Below are 19,158 nucleotides of genomic sequence, written 5' to 3' on the forward strand. Positions count from 1 at the left end.
TGTTCCTTCCGTCTTTCAGCTCTCTTTCATTTACCTGATTGTGTTAATGCAAACATTCATTATTGAAATTACTAACAATCAGTATACTATATATTACTCAAAACTAGCATATTAAAATTGTTTCTTGTTTGTCAGCAAACAACTCACTAGTAAAACAAACTTTACCTTGAGCACAAAAACCATAACAAGCCATTCTGTCCGCCACGTTTGAAATATATTACATCGTTAAATGTATTTAGACAAAATAAATAGTGTAGCAGTTTATTATCCCAGTCTGCTTAATACAATCTTCAATATATATTATAAAGTTAATTGAGTAACTTCCCTTTTAAACAAACCAATAATTGAAAATATTGAGCGCTGTCACCACACTGAAATTCTAGAACTGGATGGAAAGGAGCGACACAATAAGATGTTGAAATCGTTCTGCAAACATTACATTTTACTGAACTCCACTCCAGGTTTTCTGATTCTTCATAAGTAACAGTTAGGTGAGAAAAATGGCGCTCATTGCAAACAAACTTCTGCTAATAATCGGGGAGGCAGTGAACACAGCCAAGAAATGAACACAAGCAAAGTTATTTAAACGTCACCATAAAGAATCAGCGCGGGGCAGTTACAACAAATTATACGTGCTCTCTCCGTTTTGCTGAACATTCCTGAAGTAGCCCACCAGATTCCTGAACGATTCGGTCTTTTCAACGACTGAACAACCGTCTGAATGACTGGAACTCGATATGGAACTGATTTTATAAAATTATATTTAGGTTCAAAATGATTTAGTTTTTATGCACTAAATCATGGCTGCAACAACCTAAAACTACGTAAAACGTTTTTTTTATTATTATGTCATGGTGAATAGGCTATTGAATCTGTTCTTTGATGGCTGTCTGAAATAACTTATTTTCGAGTCTAGTGCACGATATCCACAAGGAGTTAAGTGTTCTTAAAACTTTCTTGTGCTGTAAATCCTGAAGGCGGGTCTTAAATTCAGCTGACCTTGGTTACATAACTGAAACCGGAGAACTTTGAACTAATAGTAAAAGTAGGTTACAGTGCAAGTTCGTCGTGTTTGTGTGTCAGAAGTATCTTACGAGAGAGAATTAAAGCTGGAAATGTCGTCTGAAGTGTTCGACTGCATCGTCATTGGCGCAGGGATCCAGGGGTCCTGCACTGCCTATCAGCTGGCCAAAAACAAGCAGAAAACTCTATTGCTGGAGCAGGTCGGTGCAGTATAAAGCATTTCTAAATCATTTACTCAGCCTTGTTATCATATTATTCACTTAATTGTAAATGATAGCATAAAACAAATGTTAGTACATTCATAAAGGCTAAAGCAATAAAGTCAATGTAAGAGACAACATTAACTCTTGCATACAGTATATTGACTTGACTTTTATGGTAGATTTTATTTGTAATTTTTTTAATCATTATTAAAACAAAGGCAATGCAAATCCAGTGGGATTATTCCAGAATTCTTTAAATTCCTTCTTTCTCCCCAGTTTGTTTTGCCCCACTCCAGAGGCAGTTCTCATGGCCAAACCAGGGTTATACGGAAAACCTATGAGGAAGATTTCTATATACAGATGATGCACGAAAGCTATGAGCTATGGGCTCAGCTTGAGAGAGAAGCAGGTGTTGAACTGCACAGGTAATGTTCTAAGTAAGAATGATGAATTTTTTTCTCCACAATGCAACACGCATTGTTGCTGTACAATGAAACTTGCAGACCCTTAACTTTAAAGGAGTATATTCATCTAGTCCCTGAGCATCAGCTACAGACCATGGGGTGCACTTGTTTTTACAGTGTCTGAGAAGTGTAATGGATCACGAGTGGATCTAGCCCTCTCAGCCTTGATGCAGAATCAGGCGCCTTCCTCTTTCTCTCACTGCTATCGATCTCAGCCCTCTGACGGATGGGTCCTGATGAGAGGCCACCTGTGCCCTTGAGTGTCTCAGAGACTGCCGGGCAGAGAGTGAAAAATGTGTGCAAGATTTGATAGAATGCTGGATTTGTTCTCTTCTTTGTGCTATTTAGATGACAGTCGCTTTCCAAATATATTACAGTCATTAAAATATTACTGATTTGGCAAAAAGATTAGTATTTATTTAGTTGAGATGGTCATTTTGTGTAGATGTGGTGGTTATGAAAAGTAATTAGCAAAACTGGGGTTTTGGAGAATAAATCTTCATTTTATGGAGTAAATGCATTAAAGTGGCTTGCAATTATCATTTAAGACCAGCATTAATGATTTTCTTTTTGATTGCATAATGTCAGCCAGGCCAGTCTGTGCTATGGACTCATTTATTTGATCATAATTACAGTACAAACAGTTCTAGTTCTTGTTGTAATCGCAAAACTCGATTTCCAGCAGCCATTACTCTTGTCACATGATCTTTCAGAAATCATTCTAATATGCTGATTTGGTGCTCAAGAAACTTTTCTTATCTTTATCAATGTTGAAGTCTGGTGTGCTGTTTAATATTTTTGTGGAAACAGTTATAACTTTGATGAATAGAAAGTTTGCATTTTTACATTTATATATTTTATTTCTGTTCAAACTTTGTCTTATGAATGTTTTCCATTCATTTTTTTTTTTTTTTTTTTTTTTTTTTGCAATATAAATTTTATAGGACAGTATTTGGCCGAGATACAACTATTTGGAAATCTGGAATCTGAGGGTGCAAAAAAATCTAATTATTGAGAAAATCACCTTTGAAGTTGTCCAAATGAAGTCCTTGGCAATGCATATCACTAATCAAAAATGATGTTTTGATATATTTACAGTAGGAAATTTACAAAATATCTTCATGGAGCATGATCTTAATATTCTAATGATTTTTTGGCATAAAATAATAATCCATAATTTTGAACCATACAGTGTATTTTTGGCTATTGCTACACACAAACCTCAAACCTGTGCAACTTAAAACTGGTTTTGTGGTCCAGGGTCCCATTTTATTATACTGTACATGTCTTTACTGCCACTTTTGATCAATTTAATGCATCCTTACAGAGCTGAAGTATTAATTTTTGTTAATTGGTGATATCATTTCCTGAGTATTATCGATTCAGCACACCTTTTAGCTTTACTGATTGCTTAAGATTATTATATAACAGACCAATTAGAACAAAGTTTAGAGATGCTAAGATTTATGTTATACATAGACCTAGTATTTTTTACTTTTGAATTTATTTTTTACACGGTTTATGCTGTCCATTAGCAATGCAGTGTCCTCAGATTCATGCAGGTATTGTCCAAAACACCACTTTGCCTAGGGCACTTCTAAATATATTGTTAATATAATCAAGAGATTGATTTAATTATGGTGAAGATCGCACCTGACACTCTTACAGTGGCTATTCTGACTCTTTCTGATTAAAATGCTCTTTATACATCAGATGGGATGCCGGCAGCTTGAACCAACAACTGTTATTTTACCCAGAGAGATGCCAAAAAGGTCAAAATCCATAATAAATATTTGACAGGCAGTGCAGTGACAAATTAAGCTTTAGTTACAGTGTTCAGTGAAGGTCAAAATAAATGAGGATGCTGCAATTATTGACATTCCTAACCAGGACGCAATATATTTCTCATAGGACCCCCCGAGGTAGTTGAGAAACAGTAAGGTTTTGAGAAAGTTATATGCACTTTTGATTCAGATGGTATTAAAATGACCTAAGCGAGGATCTTGTCCCACCATTATGTTACCCACATCTTTGCTATTAGGCACAAGGGCATTGACTAATGTGACAGAGTCCTTCTTTCAGTGTCCCCAATCAAACACACACACACAGTGGGGGATTCAGTCATAAAAATCTCTGATGAATGACTTGGACCTGTGAACTCATGCTGCCCATGCATCATGATGGCTAGCAGGCCTTGAAAAACAGTATCCACAGAAAACAGCACGACCATCTATCACACATCGTTGATTTAAAGCCTGTGTTCCCAACCTCTCACCCATACTGCCATCACTCCTCACATTAAGACACCTGCATCACAAGCAGGCACAGACGGCACATTGCACAATTTATACATGCCTCTGAGCACTTGCTCCTAAATCAAGGTACAGCTGTTTAACATGGTATGAACTTCTCCTCGCAGGCGCACAGGCCTGCTGGTTATGGGTCCAGAAAACGGAGAGGGTTTCTCACGCCTAAAGGCCACGATGCAAAAGCACAAGATTCCTACAGTGTTTCTGGAGAAGCAGGAATTCAGCCAGCACATTCCCAATGTGAATCTCGCTGATGGGAACGGAGCGTTGATAGACACCTTCGCTGGCGTGCTGTATGCAGACAGAGCCCTCCGAGCTGTGCAGGTCAGCGGATCATGAACACTACTGTACAAAAGTTTTGGATCAGTAAGATTGATTGATTGATTTTAAAGGAATTAATACTTTTCTGTCCAGGATGCATTAAATTGATCCAAAGTGACAGTAAAACACTTGTATAATGTAACTTCCTTAAAAAAAATATTACTAATGTAACTTTGTAATGTATCATAAAAAAGTTTTATTTCAAATAGATGTTTTCTTTTTAACTTTTTATTCTTCAAAGAATCCTGAAAAAAGTGTCCCGTATTTCCAAAAAAATTGTAAGCAGAACAACTGTTTTCTACATCGATTATAATAAGAAATGTTTCTTTTCAGCACCAAAATAGTGTTTTATTAAAATGATTTCTCAAGGGCCATGTCTGCTGAAGATTCAGTTTTGCCGTCACAGAAATAAATAAATGAAAAATTCTAAATAAAAAGTTATTTAAAATTATTTGAAATAAAACTGTTTATTTCTGTCTAAATAGCCTGGGTGCGAATAAAAATCTTCTCTGAATCCCAGACTTTTGAACAGCAGTGTTAAATGAGTCACTTTCTTGTTTTAGTGAACCATTTTATTAAAATATTTATTTAAAATCATCTCTGGGAGGCTGTTGGAATGTCACACGTCAATCTTATTTTTAACTTGGCAACTCAAAGCAATCAGATGCTCATCTAATTATGTATGTGAAATGAATACATTTGCAACTGTTCAAAAGCCCGCTCTGGACAGATTGTGTCTATCCTTACAAAAGTATCACTGAAATGGATTTTCTGCTCATTGGAGTCAGTAGATTCATTTTAGCTCTCCATAGCAGTTCAAAAAGAAGCACAAAAATGTAACAAAAAAAAAAAATATTCACATGACATGAGTTTTTTAGGGTAGACATTTGTTAGACAAGTGTCAGATTTCCTTTTTGATGATAAATTATGTTGTAGTTAATAAAATTATTATTTTTTTATTCTCAGTTTAGTATACAGTTTAAGCAAGTTCTGTGAAATTCAGCACACAGTGCAAGCAAATCTCTTACTGTGTGAAAACTCCTAAACTTTCTATGTCACGAAGGCATTGAGCAATGTTCTTTTGTGTACATAACTGTACTTCAGTGTCGCTTTCACTGTGCTTTTTAAAGCTTTCAAAGATAAGATATGGCTGCACACTAGCTTGTTAAAGGCTCCTTATACCCTATCTAGGGAATATGGCCATGCACTTTTATACACAATGCCTCTCTGGATTCAATAAGCTCTGCCTACAGCAGCTACAGTGTGCAGTGATAAGCTCCCTGTTGACTCTCACTAAGGAAACTCTTTTATTATCTGTTTGCCCGAATCTGACCAGCTTTTTCCAGTTTTAACTGATCCCCGCTGACATCCCTCTGTGTCAAATTCAGCCCCTGTCTCTCTCCTCACTGCTCTGATTAGGATTTTCTGTCATAGATGAGGTGTTTTGAAGAAGTTTTGTCTATGCTGTAAAGTTGAGCGTGCTGTAGTGAGACTGAAGTGATTTGAATCTGTTGATCTCTGTGTGGTTCAGAGGCTGTTTCAGTCCTGTGGGGGGGTGATAAAGGACGGAGAGAAAGTGATTGACATCAGGCCTGGTGTGGAGGTCACTGTAACGACGGGCTCTGGAGTGTACAGAGGGAGGAGTCTGGTGATCAGTGCAGGACCCTGGGCCAACACTCTACTGACACACACAGGACTGCAGCTCCCGCTCAAGGTTCAGCTGACATCCAGCCATCCCCCTTTCATTTACTCATCTGTTCATTCATTCATTCAATTAACTACTTGCCTTCTTTCTTTCATCCACTTACCTAATTTTTATTTTTACTTTACCCACTCCCCTTTTTTATTAATCTGCCTATCCATCCATCAATCCATCCACCTTTTTTAGTTTTCCATACCTTTTTTTCTTTGCTATCCAGCCATTATAAAGTAACCTCTTTATTTTACCATATTTATTCCATTCAATAATCTATACATTTACTCCCCTTCTTTCCTACCATCATTTTTTTGTTCAATTCTCTTACCTTCATTCATTCGTTCATTCTTTCTTTCCTTCTCAATTTCATTCTCATTTACTATTTGTTTCCATCCATCTATAGATTTACTCCCCTTCTTTTTTTTCTTCCATCCAGCCACCTATCCATCCATGCATCCATCTGTTTATTCATTTACTCCCCTTTTTTTCAACTGTCTGCCATCCATCTGTCCATCCATTCATTAACTTCTTCTCACCTACACAATTTCTTTCTTTCTCTCTTTCTTTCTTTCAGACATTTTCCTAATTTAATCTGATCCTTGTTATATTTACACCTGTTTACAATCTTTATTTTACCATATTTATTACCCTTTTATCCATTCATCCATCCATACATTTACTCCACTTTTTCTTCCCATCCATCCATTTTTTCATTTCTCTTATGTTTGTTTGTTCGTATGTACATTCGTTCTCTTTCTCTCTCTCTCTCTCTCTCTCTCTCTCTCTCTCTCTTCTTTTTTTCTTTAAGACATCATGGCACAATATATCAGTGGGAAATGTCTGGGTTTGGAAAACAGGTTCTGAAAAATGCAAGCATGGGAATATATATAAGGCATACTGACTATCAGCCATAGCTTGTGAAACACACACAGGCACATATAGATTGATCTGGATTACACCCCTGGGCAGAATGAAAAGTGAGTTATTTGTGAATGCACAGAGAGCACCCTATACTCACCTCCCAATCCTATAAACAGCTCCCATATTCTCCAGTCCACCGTGATCTCTTATGTGTCACACGCCACGAGAGAAGTGATGGAAAAAGAATTCTGTGTTAGTTAAACTTCGAATTGGACCTAGAATTGGAATTGCAATTTTTTAGGATAGCACAGACTTGAAAGTCTGCGCTTGGGTGAGCACAACAATATATGAGCAATGAATTTGTGCACTGGTGAATTTTTGTGGTCCCTGAATAAGAAGACAGACTGGACTATTCTGAGCTAGCGGTTGCTTACTGCTTATTACATTTACTCTGAAGTGAGTTAAAGGGATAGTTCACCCAAAAATGAATTTTCTGTCATTAATTATTCACCCTCATGTTGTCCAAACACATAAGACCTTTGTTCATCTTCATACACAAATTAAGATATTTTCTTTTTTATATATGAAAGGACTTTGAATCTCTTTATTTTTGTTATTTTTTTTGGGGGGGGGGGCAGGTTGTAAAGATTAACGTATGCTACTGGAAGGAGAAGATCCCAGGCACCTACAGTGTCGGCCAGAGTTTCCCATGTTTTATAGAGATGGAGCCAAAAGAGGGGGAATATGATATTTATGGCCTTCCATCCAATGAGTATCCAGGACTAATGAAGGTGAGTAACAGGAGGCATGCTGCTATATGTATATACAGTATTGTTCAAAATAATAGCAGTACAATGTGACTAACCAGAATAATCAAGGTTTTTCGTATATTTTTTTATTGCTACGTGGCAAACAAGTTACCAGTAGGTTCAGTAGATTCTCAGAAAACAAATGAGACCCAGCATTCATGATATGCACGCTCTTAAGGCTGTGCAATTGGGCAATTAGTTGAATTAGTTGAAAGGGGTGTGTTCAAAAAAATAGCAGTGTGGCATTCAATCACTGAGGTCATCAATTTTGTGAAGAAACAGGTGTGAATCAGGTGGCCCCTATTTAAGGATGAAGCCAACACTTGTTGAACATGCATTTGAAAGCTGAGGAAAATGGGTCGTTCAAGACATTGTTCAGAAGAACAGCGTACTTTGATTAAAAAGTTGATTAGAGAGGGGAAAACCTATAAAGAGGTGCAAAAAATGATAGGCTGTTCAGCTAAAATGATCTCCAATGCCTTAAAATGGGGAGCAAAACCAGAGAGACGTGGAAGAAAACGGAAGACAACCATCAAAATGGATAGAAGAATAACCAGAATGGCAAAGGCTCAGCCAATGATCACCTCCAGGATGATCAAAGACAGTCTGGAGTTACCTGTAAGTACTGTGACAGTTAGAAGACGTCTGTGTGAAGCTAATCTATTTTCAAGAATCCCCCGCAAAGTCCCTCTGTTAAAAAAAAGGCATGTGCAGAAGAGGTTACAATTTGCCAAAGAACACATCAACTGGCCTAAAGAGAAATGGAGGAACATTTTGTGGACTGATGAGAGTAAAATTGTTCTTTTTGGGTCCAAGGGCCACAGGCAGTTTGTGAGACGACCCCCAAACTCTGAATTCAAGCCACAGTACACAGTGAAGACAGTGAAGCATGGAGGTGCAAGCATCATGATATGGGCATGTTTCTCCTACTATGGTGTTGGGCCTATTTATCGCATACCAGGGATCATGGATCAGTTTGCATATGTTAAAATACTTGAAGAGCCCTATGCTGAAGAGGACATGCCCTTGAAATGGTTGTTTCAACAAGACAATGACCCAAAACACACTAGTAAACGGGCAAAGTCTTGGTTCCAAACCAACAAAATTAATGTTATGGAGTGGCCAGCCCAATCTCCAGACCTTAATCCAATTGAGAACTTGTGGGGTGATATCAAAAATGCTGTTTCTGAAGCAAAACCAAGAAATGTGAATGAATTGTGGAATGTTGTTAAAGAATCATGGAGTGGAATAACAGCTGAGAGGTGCCACAAGTTGGTTGACTCCATGCCACACAGATGTCAAGCAGTTTTAAAAAACTGTGGTCATACAACTAAATATTAGTTTAGTGATTCACAGGATTGCTAAATCCCAGAAAAAAAAAAATGTTTGTACAAAATAGTTTTGAGTTTGTACAGTCAAAGGTAGACACTGCTATTTTTTTGAACACACCCCTTTCAACTAATTGCCCAATTGCACAGCCTTAAGAGCGTGCATATCATGAATGCTGGGTCTTGTTTGTTTTCTGACAATCTACTGAACCTACTGGTAACTTGTTTGCCACGTAGCAATAAAAAATATACTAAAAACCTTGATTATTCTGGTTAGTCACATTGTACTGCTATTATTTTGAACAATACTGTATGTGTGTGTGTGTGTGTGTGTGTGAGTGTGTATAAATATATAAAGGCAAATAAAAAATTTGAATAAGTACTATAATACAATGGAATCAAACACAGTCAAATCAATTACAGCCTGCTTTTCTGTTTGTCCAATGTTTTTTATTTGAAAGAGCACTTCTCCATGGAAACAATAGATATAGTCTGTCCTAAACCACTAGATCAGTATGTATCACAGACCATTTCATTAATGCAATTGCCTGCCCACATCTCATAAAAAAAGCCACCAGGGACTGGTAGTCTCTGATAGTCCATAGTTTTCATTCTTTGTTAATTAATCCACAATTCCCTTGTGTAGCAACGCAGCACACATCTCCACTCAGAGTTGGAGTGTATCAGATGCAAGCGCAAACAGGAATGGTTCTGTAGCTGTCTGAATGGATCCATGGACCTCGATGCTTTTACAAAAGCAGAGAAGCAGCACTCTCCTCTGGTCTGTTCTCTCAGTACTAATGGCCCGGGTTCAGTATGCGGGAGAGCCCAGCAGGAGTCTTCAGTCTCATCACACTTAGCAAGGCTGAATGGGAGAGCACAGATGGCTGTGTCATGTTAGATGCATTATGTCTGCTCCAGTCGCTGGAGCCTGGCTTCTGCATGTATATCTGCTGCTCCTCCAAGCATACCGAGCAGTGGATCACAGATCCGTAATGTGTCATAGGTCAGATTGTTTTTATGGATCATAGTGTGCGTGCATGTGTCTGAGCAGGTGTGTTACCACATGGGCAGCGAGACCGAACCGGATGAGCGAGATAAACAGACGGATAGAGGGGACATCGATATTCTGGTGCGTTACGTCACCCGCTGTCTCCCTGGGCTGGTGCCAGTGCCTGCTGTGGTGGAGAGCTGTATGTACACGGTAAGGTGCTTCATTACTTGTCCTCAGGTGCCATCACTGTGTGTCCGGACCAAACTTTCATTCTCATGTGGAGAGAAGAAATAGATTTGAATGCATGGCTCATATTTTATTCTGACATGTCATTTGATTGAATGGTTGCTGGAATTGAACCAAGCCATTTATTTTGGTTCTACATGGGTTTAAAATAGATTTTCTTGTTCTAGACACTCAGAATTATAACGTTTATTAACCAGACACACCTGATATGGTGACAAGCTATTAAAGCTATTTCTTCCATCCACGGAAGTCAGACTTAACCAAATGTGACCACGGCAGGATATTTTGTGGGTCGCTTGATTTTGATATCTATTTCCCCTTTCACAGTGAAATCTCATCTCTCTGAAGTCCTGTATATTGCAGTGACATCAAAAAAGCCGGAAAGCAAATCAGAGATTTTTTTAAATGATGAATTACAGTACTTGAAATGTCATTAAAATATATAATAATCAGGGGTGTGACAAGATCTCGTGGCACAATATCCTTGCCCACATATTTAATGTTCACATCAGGCAAGTGGATACATGATAAGCAGGAAAATTACGCAGTGTAGTTTTTATCCAGTCATAAAAACAGAATTCACAGGTTGACGTTGGAAGTCATGGAATTTGTCAATTTTGTCAAACTGAATTAATTAATCAATCAAAAGTAGCTCATTACACTTAAATCAAATCACAATATGTATCTGTTAATATAAAGTCGCATTTTTTTTATATGAATCCTGCATGTTCTGCGTGTCTTCATTTATGAATGAAGCAGACGCACTGTGATTTCAGCGTCTGTCGTCTCACTGAGGACGGAAATACATGAACAAATGATCTTCCAAAACTGTTCTGAGATCCACTTCATGAACATTTTACCGTTTGATTTTAGTAAAACTAGCATCATATCCTTAGACTGTAAAAAAACAGGTCATATCCACTGATCTATATATGACATCTATAGATGTTCTATATTATAGATCAGTGGCCATATCACATACACAGACCTGTAAAGGTATTCGCGGCAACCCGTCAAAATAAAAGTCTGGTAACGTTACTATTTTTCAGTAGAATGTGCTTAACCTACTACTACTTTAAAATGAAACAAACATTATTTTTTAAAGATTAATCACACAACATTTCTTCCATGTTTTAATTTTAATAGTAAATCCCAAATTGCCAAAAAAATAAGTTTTCTTAATTTTTAATAATTAAAGATAAATGTTAATTTAACATTTAATATTGCCTTCATTCGATAACCAGAAAAATGTAACAACACAGAATTACTGAGGGGTAAAAAAAATCATAAGGCTACTTTAAGAAAAATTAAAATGAAAAATTAAATTAAGTTGTTTATACATACAAATAATTAGACATGCTAAAACACAGAATTTCGTAACAATAAAAAATATAAATAATATAGTGGGAAAAAATAAAACATTTCATGGGGCCCTAAATGTTATTTTTGTTAAACTTTTTATAAATTGGTGTGAAAATGTATATATTTCATGATTTTAATTAATTAGACATGCTTTTAAAATGATAACATTTAATTTAACTCTTAAAAAGGAGTTGAGAAAAATTAAAACAGAAAGAAAATCAATACAGAACAATTAAAACGTTAAAAAAATTAATTTTGAAAAAAATTATAAAATTTAGGAAAAAAACTAATGGATTTCATAGGGCCCTTGCTGCGCCCCCCAGTTTTGGAACCATTGCTTTATTCTTTTAAATGGATAAGTTAATCATGTTTATTACATTGTTTAATTAAAGTGTAAATCAGTTTACTGAATAATAAACTTGACCGTCTGCTTCTCTTCTACTTTAAAGGGATATTTCTGTTGTTTATTATTTATTTTTATTTATACTAGCTATAATTTTTGTGCAATTATTTGGCTGTCAGTTGAGTTTGTGGCTTGTCCTTCTGCAGTGTTTACATGTTGTTTATTACTGCATTAAATGTATTAAAATAGAGGTTTAATTTCATACAAGTACAAGTTGATTTCAAAATGCAGTCATCACAAATGTCTGGAAATGTCATGGAATTTCACAGGTCAAAAAAAGTGGGAACCCTGATGTTCTGATTGGTTGTGATTGTGTCATCACGCTGCGGTTTTCAGTGTAGACGGACAAATTGCTTGTCATAGGAAACTTGTCGCATTGCATCTGGCTGGGACGTGGTGTTAGCCTCTCATTTAATGCATCAGTACATCAAAAAAATCTGTTCTTTCAGAGCAGGTTTTCAGTTGCTCTGTAAACTTCTGCATGAGCGAACAAAGTTTCTATCCAGATGGCTGAAATGAAAAATAATAATAATAATACAAACAGCTTACAAATGCAAGATACAATCACATCAGTGATGAAAAAGTCACCTAAATCCTTTATAAACTGCCCTTGACTGCCCTGTCAGGAGCTCCACAGAACACCGGTGAGCACGCAGAGATAAAGTTCAGTATTAAAGCAAGAAACTGAGTGGAACCATATAAAACGGTTAACTATTAGCATGATGCACAGAGCTGTCCTCTTCGATACCGTCTACAGAACAACATCTCAGTCAGCCATCCACAGTATTGATTATCTTCATACTTAAAAGGAAAAATATCAGGTGGCTCAAAATGAATCAAAAGGCTAATTTCTGTTGAATAGGTTTGTTAGTAGTAGTCAGACATTACATTTGTTTATTATTGTGAGATATTACAATTTTCACATACATTTTTCAATTGGAATATATCTTAAAATGTAATTTAATCCTATGATGGCAAAGCTGAATTTTCAGCAGCCATCACATGGTCTTTCAGAAATTATTCAAATATGATGATTTGGTGCTCAAGAAACATTTCTTGTTATGATCAACCTTGAAAACAGTTAAAAAGTTTTTTTCCAGGATTCTTTTATCAACAGAAATATTTTTTCTATTATAAATGTTTTTACTGTAACTTTTGAACAACCTAATGCATCCTTGCTAAATAAAATGATTCATTTCTTAAAAAGAAAATAAATCTTACCAAGCCCAAACTTTTAAAAGGTATCGTACACCCAACTAGAAATTCAGTGAAATGTTTGTCATTCCTAAATCACTTAGTCAATTTGTTCATTAGCAATTGCAGGCATGTAGTAGCTTATCTCTTAAGCAGCTTTTTAATTTTTAAGTTCAGTTCAAACGGCGCTCATAATTCATGCCGCGTTCATGTTCAGAGTGCAAAAAGGTCAAATATTTGGAGAAATAATTACCATCCAGTCTTGATGTTTACCGTTCCCTGATTGGTTGTTTGTAGGTCACGCCAGACCATAACTTCGTCCTTGATTCCCACCCAACCTACAGCAACATCATCATCGGTGCTGGATTCTCAGGTCAGTAGAGCTCTAATAAACTCTGTAAAACAAAGCCACACGCACTCACGTCGACTGGAAGAGCTATCTGAACTTTTTAATGAGGGAACGGAACAGGGCACCAGTGAAGGACAGGAAGCGAAGCCCCCAGTGAGGGCGCCTTTTATCATCTAATTAAAGGCGGTTGTTGGCTCCCTGGGTCCTGCGTGCTCCCAAACTAGCCTCTCAGGGGGCCAAAGGGCTCACCTGGCATTTGTTCCATCTGTTCCCATCACCTCCTCCTTAGACTAATTATGGGGCTAATTAAAATCCACTGGTAATCACCTCAGAGAAGCGCTGGTTAGCAGCATGGGGCACGGAGAGTGGCGTTTGGTGGGAAGGGGTTAAGAAAATACAGTAGAGCTGAACACTACTGTGGTGGCACGGTGTAGCTATTCATCTTGTAACGCTTTGTCCCGGTTAAAGGAGGTGTCACAGAAAGCATTGTGTGGCTGCCTCACTGTACCGGTACCGTCCCAATGCTCTGGCACGTCGCGCACTAATGATTTATGACATATATTCTTCTGCCTTAATAATACATTACAACTCTGATAGGAGCGGAGGAATGCTCACTATTAACCTCTCCCTGCCTCTTCTCGTTTTATTGTCTGCCATAATGACAGCGTTTTGCCTCCCCGCTGCTCTCCTGCCCTCAGCGCAGCTGTTGTATTTGCGGCTCGGGAAAAACTAAAGGGTGCGAATTAGATTCGTTTTAGGGGCAAACACACAGACCGTAGCTTTTGAATGGAAAGTTACCCCTCTTTCCACCCGGATTTTGTCTCAAGCCAAGCTCTGAGCTCAAGGCCCTACGGTTGCCATGGATACCCCGTCTCATCAGTGGGGTTTAAGGAGGAACAGAGACCGTCTGCCGGTCAGAGCTGGATCCACTCACAGCCCAGCCTTGCAGACTTCAAACGGCCACCCAATCCGCAAAGGCAAGAGCCGAGAGCGTTTGGGAAGAATGCAATGCATTTTAAACATCTTACCCAGCTCCATCTCTGTTTTAAAGGGATAGATCACCTTAAAATGGAAATTCTGTCACCATTTGCTCTAAAAAAAAATGACATATTTTTTTCTGTGTAGCACAGAAGGTTGTGCACGTTGTACTTTTCCATGTAGTTACTATATAATAACTAGGGACTAAAGCTGTCAGTGCTTCAAAAAAGACTGAAAAGTGTCATAAAAGCAGTCTCTATGACTAGTCATACAACAGCTTTGTGTGAGGAACAGACCAAAATGAAATCATTATTAACCCGTAATCTTCCCCTCCAGTGGACTGTTAATTATTTTGACTAGATCATTAGAGGTCAGTTGAATTTGAAAACCAGGTCAGTTTTGTCAACTCTTTCAGCTGATTCATTAAAGTGAAAATCACATCGTTCATGAATCGGATATTACTGTATCTCATGATATTGAAAAGGAGAATTTGGACAGATATTAAGATTTTCAATGAATATAATAATTTGGGCGTCAAAAGATCGGAAATATAGTGCATGTTTCATACAGACTACTTTCATGATACTTTATGGTGTTTTTACATTCCTTAAGAAGACTCTGTTCATTGTCGTTGTGATTGCATCATATACTGTAATAATTGCTGTTAATAGTGTTCATCATCTGGTTGACTACGTCTTGTATCAATTTTTCTGAAAATATCTGCCATATGCACATACACTGACAGTCACCACTGATAAGCTACTACTAAATATTGTAGAAACTTAATTTTCTGTAAAGTTGCTTACAAATAAGCTTGAATTGAATGCAAAATATAGACATTTACACTGCCTTTCAAAATGCTGGGGTTAGTAAGATTATACTTTGATATAGCAGCTATCAACAGCATTAAATTGATCAAAAGTGAAAAATCAGTTTGCCATTGCAGGATTAAATAACCTTTTGAATACATTTAAATAAAAAACAGCAATGTAATACAATATTACAGTTTTTACTGTATTTTTTATCAAATAAATGCAGCCTTGGTAAGATTTCTTTCAAAAACATATAAAAAAAAAAAAAATCTAACTGACCCCAAACTTTTAAATGGTAGTGTACGTTATTCCAAATTTCTCCTTTTCTGCTCCATGCAAGAATAAAATATACATATATGGGATTAAATGTATGCATGTAATAATGACAGAATCTTCATTTTAAGCTAAAATGATGCAGAGAACACGCGTATGTACACAACCGTGCTATAATGAATCCTCTGACAGTCCACTCTCTTCAATAAGGGAGACAAATTTTCTTAATTTAGCATTTTGCCAAAACGCACCCAAAAGACAAATGTCCTGTGACAGCGGGTGTGATGGTGCCAGCATGATTTGAGGGGTTTTCTCTCTCTCTCCACGTTCTGTCATGCGAAGGCTTTCTGAGTCAGACAGTGGACGACAGATAATGGCTATTTATAGAGGGGCCGCTGTAGATTCGTGAGAGGTGCGCTGCTTTTACCCCAGTGAATTGAATGAATGTAAACTCCATCCTATGATGATTCACCTCTCAGCAAATGTGATTTGTTTTTTTCTCATTCTTTCTCCGCAGGCCACGGATTCAAGTTCGGCCCTATCGTAGGGAAATTGCTCTCTCAGCTAGCCATGGGGCAGGTTCCGTCATACGACCTCTCACCTTTCCGTATTCAACGTTTCCAGTCTCACGCCAGATCGTCACTTTGAATGCAAGAGCCTACAATGACAGCTACATCTGATATAATAAAACAATGTACTGTGTCATGTTAATTCATTACTAATTCATTCATGCTTTTTTCAGTAATATCGAGGATGTGTCAAGTGAACATTAGACTAAAGATGTGCAAAAAGGAAATATTCTTTCCCACAGAATCCTGTCTTAATCTCCCCATCAGTGTGTTGATGGTGTTGTGGAATTGTGCCATTGAAGTGTTTTCAAGCTGCCTTTTGTTACCAGGCTAAGAAGTTGACTTCCACCACCTTGTTGCACAATAATAGCATGTGAAATGTTAAAAATACCATAGGCTTTATGCAGACATGGACACTGTGCATGTGCTAATTATGTTTCTAGGTAACAGCCTGTTTTATATTGATTTCTGTGTAAACTCTGGATGAGTCTAATAGCTTTAATTGTCCGTACCCTCCGATGCTGGTCACCAGAGTAAATGCCGCCATGTTTCAGCATCTGCTACACTGACAAGGGAGCCATTAGCCTCCCGCGATGAGTTTCTAACAGTAACGTCTGATATTGTCTGATTGTAAACGCATTCATCTGTGGCCAACGACATTAACATTAAAGTGCACACTTGTCGGTTTTTATGATTTTATGCATTACTCCTCCTCGACGGCTCGGAGAGAGCGGTCTGGCGGCAAACGGAGCGTATTGTTAAAAAGACATCAACCGTCGAGCCATTTGTCTTGGTGAAGTCAGCATCATTTGTTGACTTGCAGCCTGGACCCATTTTCCCCTGTAAACATGTTAATCACTAATCAGGCAGCCTTTTACTCTAGACGTCCACTGGCACCATCGGGGGAATGAGGAAATTATACAATGTGACAGCGGGTTACCAAAGGCCCATTCATCCTTCTGACTAGAAGTTAGCACGCATTGATAGTGTTAGTGTATCGATGACCATATTAATATGCCATCAAACCTCTGATGAGAGCTAACCTGATGCCATGAGAGTGACAGGAGCTATTGTGAAGGCATTGAGGTTTAATAAATACAGCTCCAGGCTTCTTTTCTGGCTCATATGCGTGGAAAGGTCATTTCCGTGGCTCAAGTCAAAAGGAGAGCTTTTTTCCCAAGAAAAGTCAAAATAGCTCTCTGGCGCAAGTGATAAAGGAGCTTTATAATGATCGGGAGAGAGAGAATCAGGCAAACGTGCTCTCTGAAACAATGCAGCTGCTGGATGCCTAAAGGAAGATGTGTCTGTGAACAAAAGAATCCACAGGATCTGTGGACACTTGCTCATCTCTGTCCTTTAATAACAGATAATTCAGCAAAATCTTCCACTTGTGGTTTTGTCGTCGTAGAGAGTTGCAGCTGGATTTAACCGCACTTAAGACTGGCCTCACTGTTTGTTAAAGTGACCATGAAGTGTTCTTCTCATTAAAAAAAATATATCTGAAAAAAAGTGTTATGACGTTGTTAATAGGGTGACTCAACAAAACCATTTACTTTTTTAAAAAGCACATGATGCATATGACAACAATATAGAAAAATCTTTAACAAGGAAGAGGTCAATCAAAAACTTGCCCACCAAAGCTTATTTGATTAAAAAACTAATATTGTGAAATAAATAGTGTACAATTTCAAATTACAGCTTTTAATATAAAATATTATTTAATATTAAAATATAATTTCTGTGATGCAAAGTTGAATTTTCAGCATCATTACTCATATATATATATATATATATATATATATATATACACACACATACACATACTTTTCTTAAAAAACATTCTACTATAAACATTTTAAAAAAGACTCGCCATAAGACTGTATTCGATTCTGTACAGCAGCAGTTAAAGTCTGTAATATCTTGAATGTAACATTCTGTTCACAGCATCACAAAATTCATTTCAGTAAACAGAAATAGAAATTTGTCAATGCATGCAACAGAGGGTTAAAACAGAATTCTGATGCAAGTGTTTTGTTTTTTCATCAGCCATCAGCGGTAGATTTCACAGCAGAGAGGAGGATGATGATGAAGCTTGAGGAAATAAATACAGACTGCTGGGCTGGTGCTGTTTTTGAAAGCATTTTTTTCTAAGGTTGTCTTTCTGTTTCTCAAATATTGCCCTCTCCCAGGAAATGCCACAAGATTGAACTTCTGGAAGGTGTCAGTGTATTGAGTTGACATGCACAAGGACGAAGAAAAGTGCACACAGACTGACAACACAGCGAGAAAGGCATGTGTTGCTATGGTGATGAGTGATGTTTACAGCCTCTAAAGATCTGGTCAGACTGGACAGGGGATAGTGTGATTTAAGAACAGAGCAGCCTTCCTCAACATGACACAACATCCTCTCATCTAAACACAATCAAAACTGTATCAAATATGATTTAGAACTGTCATATTGTCTATTTTGCTTGATTTTGATTAATTTAGGCTCTTACCAGAGGTGCATCTTCAACATTTTATTATTTTAAGTAAATAGGCATAATTATACAGGATAATTTTTTTTCTTATTTTGCATTGAAATGAGAATAACACTCCTACTCTTTCATAAAAAATATACATATTTTAGATGTTACCATGTTAGCTCCTTTTTCACACAGACAGAAATGCTAATTGCTCTCAAACAAGTGTGAAACTATTTTACTATTTTAAGATACATGTGAGAACTGAATACCCTTAAAACAAGTACTGTGGTGTTTTTAATCATATTCATGTCCAAAAAGTAAACTTTAAATAAGATTTTTTTTTTCACATTCATTATTTGCAATGTATTCTGCTATTTTATTTATATTTGTTGGTCAAAGTCTCTTTAAGACGAGTCATGTCACTGGGAGGCCATCTTTGAAACGCTTCTCGGGCATCCAAGTGCAGAGCCTTTCTCTTTGAATGGGGAAACATCAAATC

The 19,158-nt window shown here is 37.3% G+C and overlaps 1 protein-coding gene across 2 annotated transcripts; it reads left to right on the forward strand.

Annotated features, from left to right (window-relative positions):
• Positions 1–977: 977 nt before the first annotated feature.
• On the forward strand, positions 978–17,694 carry pipox (pipecolic acid oxidase). Of its 2 annotated transcripts, none has more exons than XM_026282265.1 (8): positions 978–1,223; positions 1,503–1,651; positions 4,110–4,323; positions 5,852–6,034; positions 7,516–7,668; positions 10,046–10,218; positions 13,511–13,586; positions 16,143–17,694. In XM_026282265.1, exons 1-8 carry the CDS (start codon positions 1,116–1,118, stop codon positions 16,170–16,172), a joined length of 1,086 nt encoding a protein of 361 aa, XP_026138050.1. In that variant the 5' UTR covers positions 978–1,115; the 3' UTR covers positions 16,173–17,694. The 2 variants fall into 2 exon arrangements, with proteins under 2 accessions (XP_026138050.1, XP_026138049.1); XM_026282264.1 differs by having other exon boundaries at positions 1,116–1,223; positions 10,069–10,218.
• The last annotated feature ends 1,464 nt before the right edge of the window (positions 17,695–19,158 follow it).

Source organism: Carassius auratus, chromosome 15 (assembly GCF_003368295.1).
Source record: "Carassius auratus strain Wakin chromosome 15, ASM336829v1, whole genome shotgun sequence".
Taxonomy (NCBI): Eukaryota; Metazoa; Chordata; class Actinopteri; order Cypriniformes; family Cyprinidae; genus Carassius; species Carassius auratus.

Excerpts from the sequence above, each read along its gene's own strand:
- pipox (XM_026282264.1), top strand. The coding sequence starts at position 1,116 with ATGTCGTCTGAAGTGTTCGACTGCATCGTCATTGGCGCAGGGATCCAG. Across the intron at positions 1,652-4,109 it reads GCAGGTGTTGAACTGCACAG|GCGCACAGGCCTGCTGGTTA; the intron begins GTAATGTTCTAA and ends TTCTCCTCGCAG. Across the intron at positions 13,587-16,142 it reads CATCGGTGCTGGATTCTCAG|GCCACGGATTCAAGTTCGGC; the intron begins GTCAGTAGAGCT and ends CTTTCTCCGCAG.